At 39.7% G+C, this 12259-nt stretch overlaps 1 protein-coding gene across 13 annotated transcripts in view; it reads right to left on the bottom strand.

Annotated features, from left to right (window-relative positions):
- Positions 1-389: 389 nt before the first annotated feature.
- Positions 390-12259, bottom strand: part of TCP11L2 (t-complex 11 like 2) — a 29239-nt gene continuing 17369 nt past the window's right edge. For 11 of the 13 annotated variants that reach the window (XM_043542232.1, XM_027828419.3, XM_037880068.2 and 8 more), the window contains 3 exons: positions 11773-11954; positions 9764-9936; positions 6046-9071 (listed from right to left, as the gene is read on the bottom strand). In XM_043542232.1, the coding sequence (XP_043398167.1) occupies positions 8827-9071; positions 9764-9936; positions 11773-11954 (600 nt within the window). In that variant the 3' untranslated portion in view covers positions 6046-8826. Of the gene's footprint in view, positions 3221-4181; positions 5935-6045; positions 9072-9763; positions 9937-11772; positions 11955-12259 lie in introns of those variants that run through there. The other 2 variants (XM_037880099.2, XM_043542236.1) reach the window with 2 other exon arrangements.

Raw genomic sequence — 12259 nt, 5'->3', positions numbered from 1 at the left:
CGTCTCCTCAAGCTAAAACTGCTATAGAATGGGAGATCCAGGATATGCTACAGATGGGCATCTCCAGTGGTTCTAGTTCCCAAACCAGATGGAGGGAGACGTTTTTGCATGGACTACCATAAGCTAAATGCTGTAACTCGCCCAGACAACTATCCAATGCCATGCACAGATGAACTATTAGAGAAACTGGGACGGGCCCAGTTCATCTCTACCTTGGACTTAACCAAGGGGTACTGGCAGCTAATTGGTTTTACAAGTGGTGGATGCTGCTTTATAATAAACATTTCTAAAAGTACTGTAAGTCAGGGACATCAAAGCCCTACACCCAACCTACAATATGAACAAAAACATTTAAAAGGGAAATAAGAGCCCATCACCAATAGTGTGGATTGATTTAATTCAGAAGCAGGAAACCTTGATTTAAATAATAAGTTTAAATCTTTATATTTATACTTTTTAGTTATTTTCCCTCAAGTAAAGCTGGTTCGCACTGGTTGGTAATCCCTGAAAATCAACAGTTTTTAACTAAATTTACCCTTTACACAAAATTTAAGCATTCTTTTGCTAACCAGGCCGATACACTATAGCTATACACATTTATTTAAACAATATACATTTATTCAGATTCTTAATTTTTACATTAGAAAATAATGAATGATGCATTTCTTATTTACTAGGTTAATTAGTTTTTTAGTTATTAGTAATTAGTTAACTAGTTAATTTTTTACTTATGATTTGTGTCAAGCTCTATTTGGATGAAAATTGGAATTCCATTAGAAGTGAGTAAAACAGCTTTTAAAAATGTATTAGTTAAATAAAACTACCTTCAGTGTTCTGGAAACAAAAGCCAAATGTTTTGATAAGCTTGTTTTGCATTTAAAACTGATTTTTTAAACAAAGGAAATATTATTTGTTGTTAGTGAATTGAAGTGATTGTTTTGGTACCATATCCTTCAGGATTTTAGAACGGACCTTATCCTCTCACACCTAGTTTTTATTTACAGATTGGGAGAGGTAAACAAGTTTTCCTGCTTTATCAACTCCCAATCAGTTTCTCAACTTTGAATGAACTAGTGATTGAACTGAACTAGTTGACCACTCTGAACTGAAGAAAATATTCTCTCTGCACTTGCAGAAGAGGCTACTGCTGTTAAAAGCTGGTTTAACACTTCAACAAACTCTGGTTGCTGGTGCTTAGTCACCAGTTCAGTGGTTTGACTTTCTTTAAAACTTGGACCACAAACAAGTACCATTTAATATTTTTAAAAATTTATCTTAAATTATTTTAATAGATTATATCAAGTTTAGGTCTCAACATAGGTTGTCATAATTCCAAATTTAATTTTAAATTGGTTTATCTTTAAAGACAAAAATGTAATTTAAATTATAAATCTCATTATTTAAATTACCTTTTTTTTTTTAATCCATGCTGATCACCAAACCAAACACTGTTCTTCCCTGCCCTCACCTTCCCCTGAAAAAGGTGGGGGCAGGAGAAACCCAAGATTGACTGGAAAGTAAAACCAGATGCAGGCAGGGTGACACAGCTGGACTTCAGCATCTGTTTAAATGAACCATTTATTGATTTGCTGTTCAGATTCTTTCCACTGAGTGTCTCTCTTTGATGGCTTTTTAAAAATTATTTTTAGTAGTCTGGCAGTTGGGAGCAAAAGGGCAAGGATTGCTGGGTTTTGGTGGCTTCAGGATGAAGATCAAAAACGAGAGGTGTTGTCCATAACATTCTCTCTATGTACATAAAAGTGAAATAAAAGGACCACTAATGTATACTCAAGTTTGTCAAAATAGAGATAACTAATGCATCTAACAAATGCAGGTTGCATGTTTTGATGCTACCCTAGCATAGGGTTCTAAAATAAGATATGCAGTCCCCAGGAAACCCTATGCTGTGCATTACTGAAGAAATACGTTGAGGATAATATTAATGCCTGAAGATAAGCTGCAAGAAACAGGCCTGTAAATTAAAAGCAGCCTTTAGCTGTGACTTTACTCCACCACCAGTGATGTTAATTCCTGCTTCAAACAAACTGAAGATTTTTTGGTTTTGTTAGTTTGGAAGTTCTGTGCCCCTGTGTCTGAGAATGACCAACACCAGATGCTTCAGGTGAAGATGCTGCTCCTCTTCCCCGCACTCCCGGCCCCCAAAAAATATTGTTCACACAGCAGTTATAGAGTATCCTAACCACAAAGTAAGATTTTCCTCAATATATCTCAGTGAGAGCTCGTTTATACCCTGAAGCATGAGGGATTTATTACAGCTGTGTGGAGAAAGGTAATTCTCGTTCATGGAGGGTTTTATTCAGATTAGGATCCCAACAGTCCTCCACCAAAGGGCAGGCTGCCCTGAAACCATGGACTCTGAAAGCCCTCTCTGAGGCAAACCACCTGCAGCTCTGCTGAGGAGCCAGATGGGCAGGCTGCATGAAAGCATCTAACACAGGAGTGGCCAACCTGAGCCTGAGAAGGAGGCAGAATTTACCAATGTACATTGCCAAAGAGCCACAGTAATATGTCAGCAGCCCCCCATCAGTCATCCCCCCCGCTCCCAGCACCTCCCACCCACCGGCAGCCCCACCAATCAGCACCTCCCCCTCCCTCCCCGCACCTCTGGTGTGCAGGAGGCTCTGGAGGGAGGGGCGGAGGGCACAACAGGCTCAGGAGGGGGCAGGAAGGGGTGGAGTGGGGGCAGGGCCTGTGGCAGAGCCAGGGGTTGAGCAATGAGCACTCCCCGGCACATTGGAAAGCTGGCATCTGTAGCTCCAGCCCCAGAGTCGGTGCCTATACAAGGAGCCACATATTAACTTCTGAAGAGCCACATGTGGCTCTGGAGCCACAAGTTGGCCACCCCGATCTAACAGAAACAAAGCCTCCCATATTCTGAAACTTACCTGGGTTCCGTTGGAATTTTCAGGGATATTTCAGGTTTTGAAAAATCAGCAAATTCTGGCAAAATATCTTCTCAGAACTTTTGTGAACAGCTCTAGGTTTTAATCCCATCTAACTGTTTGGGTTTTTTGTTTGGTTGGTTGGTTTTAAGATTCTCTCTACATTTACTCTGGCTTGTTATCCATAGACGTTTGTGATCCCTTTTTTGAATCCAACTAGGATTTTAGCTCTCAAGACTAGCTTGTGGTAAGAAGTTCCCCAGCTGGGTTCACTGAGAGTCCCCTTACTCATATAGCAGGAGGAGGAACTGGCATACCTGTTGGATCATATTAAAGAAGTTCTGTATTAAAATCACAAATGAGTTTGATTCCCCATAGTTTAAATTCCAGGGTATTACTAATTAAGAGGTCTCTTGGGTTTTGGTACTGTTTCTCTCCCTCTGTGTGTGAAAACTTGCAAGCTGCTAATTGCATTAGTACATTCTAAGACAGAGTCTGTTGTCAAAGCAATTCACACAGAGAGAGACTCAAAGCAATACTCTGCAACAACAGAAACAGCACCCAGAGACTCCCCGCCCTTTTGTTGTATTAACAATTGTGACTAAAATAGAGATAGAGGATGTATGTGGATGGATGCTTGGTGTGGATAATAACTGAATGATCAGGGAGGTGCCAGCCTAAGAATCCAGTGTCCATCGGCTGAAGAAGGCGTCAAGTGGAAATAACCAGAGGACCCCCGGAGGGCAGACTGGAATCCACCCAACAGCCTCAAGAATGGGAGAACCAAAGAACAAGATAACATCTAGCAGCACGGAGCCGTCAGGAATGTGCTAGCTGCTGATTGATTCAGCAACAGCATGATGAAGCAATTTCCATAGACTGGCATAGGAAGAAACTCCTATAAAAATGGACTCTAGAAAGTGAGAACTTTGGGGTCTGATTCTGCAAACCAACTTCCAGGAGCATCAGACAAGGCCTTGCTCCCTTCTCATGTCCAGGCCACCTGGCCAGTGGCTTGGCATGAGCAACTCTAAGGCTGGTAACTATGATAACAACCTTGCAGAACGTGTGTGTGTGTGTGTGTGTGTGTGTGTGTGTGTGTGTGTGAGAATATGAGATTGAATGGAATGTTATAGATATAACTAACTGCTTACTATGATTCTTTCTGTATTCACAATAAATGTGGTATTTTGCCTTTTTCCCTTTAATAAGGTCCTGCTGGTTTTTATTTTATTGGTATAACACACCCAATTTACCTGCTCTACACCATTTGTTATTGTAAATACATACACACATCCACCATCTCTCACAAGTAGACAGCTGCAATCTTTTCAATCTCTTTTCTTGCAGAGTTTGGTGCTAGGAGTTACAAACTCATTCTGAAATTAGAAATCAAGCAGTGTTCCTTCCCACTCATACACCATCACCAGTAAGATTATACTGGCTAACTTCTACCATCCAACCTGGGCAATTAGTTGAGGTGCAGAGTTGCATAAGTATGAAAAAAAACTGTCCTGCAATTGGAATGTGTATAACAATATTTTCGACAATGTGCAAAGGAGAAATAGAATTCAGTTTAATTGCTATAGCATTACAAAGCCAACATAGGAAGCAGCTGCAAAAAAATGTATGTCACTAATAGACAAAGGGATGCACGTGAGAATAAAATCCATTAAGTGTAAGGCAGTCAGGCCCAGATCCTCAAAAGGTATTTGGGCTCCTAACTTCCATTGAAATCAACAGAAGTTAAGAGCCTAAATGCTTTTGAGGATCTGGGCCCCAGATATTACAGTAATGGATGGCTATGACTAACTCTATACATGTGACAGAAAATACCCATGTTCACATCCTACACATTATTGTACAAAATGTATTACAAGGCAGGTCTTGTATTATTTGAAAATTCATAATTTGCAAGTCAGTATAATCCTGATAAAGTATGCATGGCAACATTGTATGTAATGTTATAAGATTTGCCTGTAATGTTAAGACATGTTCCATACCCCTGCCCAAACTGAGGTTGGTAGACTGGTCTGTCCTAAACAAAGGAATGTGGGCTTTGCCTAATTTGTATTTAAGCAGTAAACAGAGTCATCCAGCAGGAAGGGAAGCAAAGAAAGCTCAAAACAGGTGAGAAAAACCCAGCAGGGAACATCCTTCCACATAGCCTCTGTCTCCTAGTGACTAGCTGGAAATGTTTTTCAAGAGAGGGACAAACTAGAAAAAGGAGGGACAAATGCCCCAAGGCCCCACTCTCTCCACCTGCCCATTGCATTTAGTGCATCTGAAGCAAAAAAGGAAGCATTTGTTGGACTCCAGGGTGCGGGCGGTCCTGACCTACAGGGGTTGATCAATATGATGGCTGAAAGCATGTGGTGAATCTGTTGTAGTTTATTAAGTTAGGTATTACTAAACATCTTATGTTTATTTTTCTTATAACCATTTCTGACTTTTATGCCTCATTACTCTTACTTGCTTAAAATCTCTTTGTAGTTAATACATTTTTTTGCAATTTTATCTAATCCAGGGTGTTTAAATTGAAGTGTCTGAATAACTATGAGATAAGAAAATGGCATATTATTCCCTTTAAAGAATAACAGATTTAAGATACTACATAATATCTAGGAGAGGGCTGGGCAGTACAGGACACATTTCTGGGGAGAAACCTGGGACTGGGGGTGTGTTGTGGTCACCCTGCCATATAACTAAGGCTGGTGAGAGTCAGTGTGTAACCCAAGTGTCGCTGGCAGCCTGCAGTTACACACAGACACATAGGGTGTGGCTTGTACGCTGGAAGGGTGTCTGTGAATGACCCTGATAGGAGCTACTTCAGCAAGGCATTGTAAGTCACCCAGGCTTGCAGGGCAGGAGTGATAAAGCTCCTCATTAGTCTGGAATGCACCCTGGTATGTCACAATACATAATTAGAAAACAGATTTGAGTCAGAACGTGCTATTTTAAGCCACTTCTACAACTACACTTAAAACTGCTCTTCGATTTTATTTAAATAGGATACATTCCTGAAGGACTCCTTGAAAAGAGAAAAGTTACAGAAGAGTCATTTTGCAATAATGTATCAAAATAGCTGACTGCGTTACATTTAAATTGAGAACCAGCTTGCATGAATGACTTATCTCCAAAGTTTTACTACAAACAGACTTTTAATGCATACAAAACCAAAACAACACAAATGCACACCACAAAAATTCATTTGTACTTTTTCTAATAAAGCTACTGCTACATAATTGTCTATTTTCAAGAAGCAAAATTTAGACGGGAGGTAAACATTTGATCCATGAGCATGCAACAGACGAAGTTAGAGGAAACATCTACATCCAAAGCACTATTAAAATATATCCTAATTGTAATGTTTAAGTGATCTCCAACCTATACCATGCTATAAAATGCCCTTCAAAAAAAAAAGTCACATCAATGCAAATGAACTATTGTGTTCTCATTTTCTAGTGGGAAGTTACAGTGACAATTTCCCAGATGTTTTAGACCAGAGGTTTATAAACTATGCTCCAACTGATCTCACCACAGTAAATTTTTCTGTTTTACACTAGAAAGTTTAGAAAGGTAAATTGCTATGATAAGAAAGTTACAATACAATTTTTTGTACATTTTCAACATAAAATCTTTTCTTTAGGCCCAAAGCACAAATTTAGAAAAGTTGGATTTCCCAAGGTTACGGAATTACTAACAGAACTTCCCTTTTCAGCTTTTGGGATATATTCTTCTCTTGATACATGTACTGAAGTCCCATATTCATGAAGACAAGAATGTACCACTTCCCTGGCACACTTGTTACACTGTAACAGCTCCTTTCAATTTTGAGTTTCTCAGACTAAAAACTGTACTCATCTATTTGGTGCAATATTTTTAACATGGCATAAAGAGGAAATGGGGTCAGAAGTCATTGAGAAGTGTTGCAATTTGAGACTTTTTAGCCTCCCTCCACCCCCACATGTACATTGATAGAATGTCAGTAGTAGCTTTTGACATGAATCCAGAAGTGTGCACTTAATACTTGAGTCTGCTGTTGCTTAGTCCCACATGGAAACCATCCAAAAAGAAAGTTAAAAATAAGTCCTGCTTTGGTTTTCCTGGGACACCAGCCTCAGTTTGAGAAACTCCTGTCTAAAAAGTATGTTTTCCCTGCTAAACAAAACAAAAACACAACCTAATTCTGTAAAAAGGAGGTTGGACTATAAACCCAAAGTGCTTCTAATGCCCAGCTATTTTAAATTTTCATGGGAGATACACTAGTTGTACTATATATTGTGTGTGGCACATTAATCCCATATGGGCAAAGTTTATTTTTTAAATAAAAATATACTGTATATAAAACACTAAGAAGATATCTGGAAACTTGTACCAGCCAAAGTTTACATTTTTTGACTTTTAAAAATAGGATTAATTGACTATTTAACAGTCACAAATACTATAATTATATATTTTGAGTATATTTGATTAATTCTGATCAAGATGGGAACATTTTACACTGAATATTTCAGCACTCATATCTAGTAATGTGAGATACGCAAAATAATTTGTCTATATTGTGTAGATTTTTAGAAGTTTATTCCCATATCAAAGGTCCAATCCAACAATCTCTGCAAGACTCCAATGACCCAATGGGCCTGCTCCAAAGCCCATTCATGACAGTGGGAGTCTTTCTATGGTCTCCAGTGGCTTTGCATCATGCCAGCTTCTAGGCTACAGCACTTGCCTAACGAGTATGGAATTAATAGCTTTTGGCTTAAATTTCCAAAAGTGATTAGTGACTGATTTTGGCTGCTGAACTTGAGACCCAAAAAACTGAAATATCCAGTCAGTGAACAAAATCACTACTCACATTCAAAATTTAGGCCCCAATCCAGTAAGATATTTAAATACATGCTTAATTTTAAGCACAAATTGTTCCCTTGAAGTCAATAAGGCTACTCTTGTGCTTAAATGCTTTCAAGATCAAAGGCTTAAAAGTCCCAATTCAGAGGTGCCTAAGCACCTCTGAAGATCAAAGGCGAAACCGCTACATGTATAAAAAGCAGATTAGGCCTCCAAATGTTTAAATTAAAGGACAATATGACCTCTATTAGAGAACTTTTAGAACCGTTTGTGTAAGGAAATTGAAGTCAGCACCCAAGTTAGTTTTCCATGAATAAAAGAATTGTTAGACTTATCTTTTATTGCTGGATTACATTTGACAAAATTCTGAAATGTTTCTATTTTGCAAGACATATTCACTCTGTAACTGGTTCACTTAACACCATTTATAGTAATGTTGGCATGCGCTAGTGAAAGATAGGTCAAATCCTGATATAGTTATTGGGATCAGAATTTGGCCTAATTTCATTCTTTACTTTGTTACAAGTTCAATTACACTATATTTTCCTCTCTAAGTCTTTCAAGAAGTGATCCATATTCAGTTATGTAGTGTCACCAATAAAGCACTGTAAGTTAAGTACATATGAACTAAAATTTCATCTTATGTCACTGCACCAGTATACATAATGTATTTAGTAATTTTTTTTAAGAAGAGTGCAAAGAGTTCCATTGATTACATTGTAATGGTGGTAAAACCAAGAGGTACTTTTCCAAATATACACTGAGTCAAAAATGCTTGCTTAGGAAGAAGACACTTACAGTGATCAGGTACAATGAGTGTTAAAATCCATTAAACAGATTTAGTTCATGAAAAAATATATATTAATTAGTTTCCTTCCAATGAATTTTGGAAGCTTTACCTGTACACACTTTATAGGGTCTATTCGCCTCTGGATACACCTCTGTCTGTCCCTGTCTCGGTAACAGTCATTGGAGTAAATTATGCACATTGAGGGAACAGAGTTCACAATATCTTTATAATAAATACTGTGAAGGAAAAGGGCTGGATGCACAACCAGATCATTCTTTTTCCTCAATTAGTAGAATCACCAGTTTCTGTTTTCCCCATTGGTGCCTCACTAAAAAGCAGTTTTCGAAGAATATTTGCATAGAATGGTCCATACACTTGTTTATTAAAATTCACAATGCTTGCGTACTGAGATCCAATAGACTCTATCTCTACCTGAATCACAGCAAGGCCTCCTGGAATCACAGGCATACATTTCTGAATGCTTGGAAGAGTAAGAAGGCTTTTCATATATAACTGGATTCGTTTATCTGAAATGGAAAAGATAACTGAGTTCATGATAGAACAGACCATATAAATGTAAATCCAAAGCGTCAAGCCACAGTTGCCTTAGAAATACTTCACACACTGGCACATGGAAGAATCAAAATAAGCAGACACACATCTTGAACGCTACCTTTCCCTACCTTCCTCCTTCAGTTTTAATTTAGAACAAAGTCAAATGTTTCCCATTGTAGAGGGACAGCCTTCAGACTGAGCAATAGGATTTATGTTGTGAAATAGATGCACGGCTATAATTAAGACTGAGTTAAACCTAGAGTTGTGGGAGATAGATCCTCCACTGGTGCACACAATCCACAGTTATGTATTAATTAAATTCCCCTCTGAAATCCTGGTACTTCTAGGTTCACAGAGAACATCCCAGAATCACTGAGAGCATTCTGCTCATATTTGTGGTCTCTTTCTAACTTTGTTGTCCCCCCCGAACCAATCTTTCAGAAGACTGTCTTAATATAAACAATAGAAGCAGCACAGGTTTGCACACTTTATGACCCAATATTTACTGTAAGAAAGTTACTTTCATTTTAACTTTTTCACAATAATTAGGCAATCTTTAACTCTAGTGAATTAATTTAATTTTTACAGTATGGATGGGCCATTAGCCTTCATTTATTTTAAAAAATTATGCATACAACCAGAGAACCACATAAATTATACTAACCAATCAGGGAGCTGATGGGATTTTCTTCTTCAACAATGCTACAGATCTGACCTACTAGGCTGTTTTGAATTTCCATATTGAGAGTGGGAAATCCTCTCTCAGACAGGGACCTGTTCACCTCACTGCAAATCTGAACACCTATAGTATTCAGAGCCTCCTTCAAATCAAATTTTCTGAAAAGAAAAAAGTTTGAGCATTTAACTCTAACAGTTCTTGTAACATCAGTTGCATAGCTATTTTGACCCTCCCTTTTCTTTTTAAATGAGTCATCTCCAATAAAATAAGAGAGCCAGGTGGATTTTTGCAAACTTTGTCCGCTTTCCAGATGTAAGACACAAATCTTCCACCCCAGGATAAGAGTAGATCCCATTGGCAGGGATGTGAGGGAGGAGGAAGAGAAGACTGCTCATATGATTAAATTCTATTGGCTTCAACGAGACTAATACATGTGCTTAAAGTTAAACATGCACTTAAATACTGTGGTGCCAGTCCAGGAAAATACTTAAGTATACTTAGCTGAACCTGTCCATAGTACAAATTGCCCAAGTAATGACTGACAGAGTTGTTACAACCAAACAGCTGTTTGGTGGCATATGTGAACCACGTTTCTATTCTTAACATCAGTCCATATAGGGCAGCGTCCACAACACACACACACACACACATACACACACACACAAAATCACCACAATTTGTAGCACTAGTGGCAGTTGCAGCAGAGGAGCCAGGGACTGAATGAATAATGTGAAAGGCTGAAGCAATTGGCAGAGCAACATGATGAAGCTTGCACTGCCACAGTCTGTGCCGACCTGAATGGTGCGTAAGTGGAGCAATTTCAACACTATACACTGAATTTGGTGTCAGATTTTCAGTACAAAAGTTTAAATTGTAAAAAAGAATTAAACTATATGGATGCACTAGGCCAGCGGTTCTCAAACTGTGGGTTGGGACCCCAAAGTGGGACACGACCAGTGTTCTCTAATTTTTTAGGTCCATGTGCGGAATTAATTTTGTTATGTGCACCAATATGGAGTTGATGTGTGGTGGGGGTGGGGCTGAGGGGTTTGGAGTGTGGGAGGGGGCTGTGGGCCAGGGCTGGCTCTAGGTTTTTTTACCACCCCAAGTTCCACGAGCGCAAAAAAACCCCAGAAAAACGGTGGCCGGAATGCCGCCCCTGGAATTGTGCCACCCCAAGCACGTGCTTGCTTTGCTTGTGCCTAGAGCCAGTCCTGCTCAGGGCTGGGACAGAGAGTTGGTGTGTGGGGGATGAGGGCTCTGCGATGGCCAGGTGAGAGGCACTTCTCCCTGGCTGCGGCAGCTCCTGCGAGGCTGGGCTGGGGAAGGGGCTCCTCTCTCCAACCACAGCACTTCTGATGGGGCCTGGGCCTGGCACAGGGAGGGACTCCTCTCCCCAGCAGCTCCAGTGGGCCTGGGCCGGGCCGGACCGGGGGAAAGGCACCTTGCTGCACAGCTTACAGGGAACTTAAGTAATGACCCCATTTTAATGGGGTCGCCAGGGCTGGCTCAAACTTGCTTGGGCTTGGGGCTGAAACCGAAGCCCAAGGGATTCAGCCCTGTGCAAGAGGGCTCAGGTTACAGCCCCCCTGGAGGGGACTGAAGCCGTTGGGCTTGGCTTTGACCCCTACCCCGTCCAGGTCAGTAGGGCTTGGATTTTGGTTCTTCTATCCAGAGCAGTGGGAATCAGCTGGACTCAGGCTTTGGTCCCCTCTCCTGGGGTCATGTAGTAATTTTTGTTGTCAGAAGGGGGTCGCAGGAGTTATCAAACTTCATTGCACTGCATTAGGCAACTGTTTTCACTAGTACACATGTAGGTCTAAGAGTGATACATAATAAATGGATTATTACTATCATGTCATGTCAGTAACAAGGTGCATAGGCTATACAACATGTTAACTATTTCTGTAAAAATAAATAAATCAGTAAAGTTTGTTACGAGCCAACTGGCTTTTTTCTTTAAAATGGGAGGGGGGGAGTGAGAAAGAACTTACTCCTTGTTCATCCCTTCCAGCAGAACAGCTGAAATCCTTTTTAATTTGTCAGCAAAATCAGGTAAGCCCACAATAGCTGTGCCTACCATATTGCTAGTTATAAGAGATACACAGGCTATAATCTGTAATTCATTCAGCTTCTCTTTCAACTTCTGAAGACGAACTTCATCTGTTATTAACGTCTAGAATTAGAACAACATTGATTACTGAAGTGACATCAAGTTGAGACTTAAGCTAATGTCCTAACAAGTAATTTGAGGGGGGCAGAGGAGAAGCTACTTTCATGCAACATTGCAGCAGAAAATTTCAGTGCTCAAGAGTCAAGAAATTCACAGTAATTATAGCCAACCCCTTGCATATGTAGTATTATACAGTTCCTTTAAAAAAAATAATTTTTTTTAAATAACCAAGAAATAGAAAAATGTATGGATGAGTCCTACCCCAACTCTTGCCCCTTTACAGAAAGTAAGGAGGGCCAGAGTGGCAT

Source organism: Chelonia mydas, chromosome 1 (genome assembly GCF_015237465.2).
Source record: "Chelonia mydas isolate rCheMyd1 chromosome 1, rCheMyd1.pri.v2, whole genome shotgun sequence".
Lineage (NCBI taxonomy): Eukaryota > Metazoa > Chordata > Testudines > Cheloniidae > Chelonia > Chelonia mydas.
The sequence above is the reverse complement of the archived record's forward strand: the minus strand, read 5'-3'. Positions and strand labels throughout refer to the sequence as shown.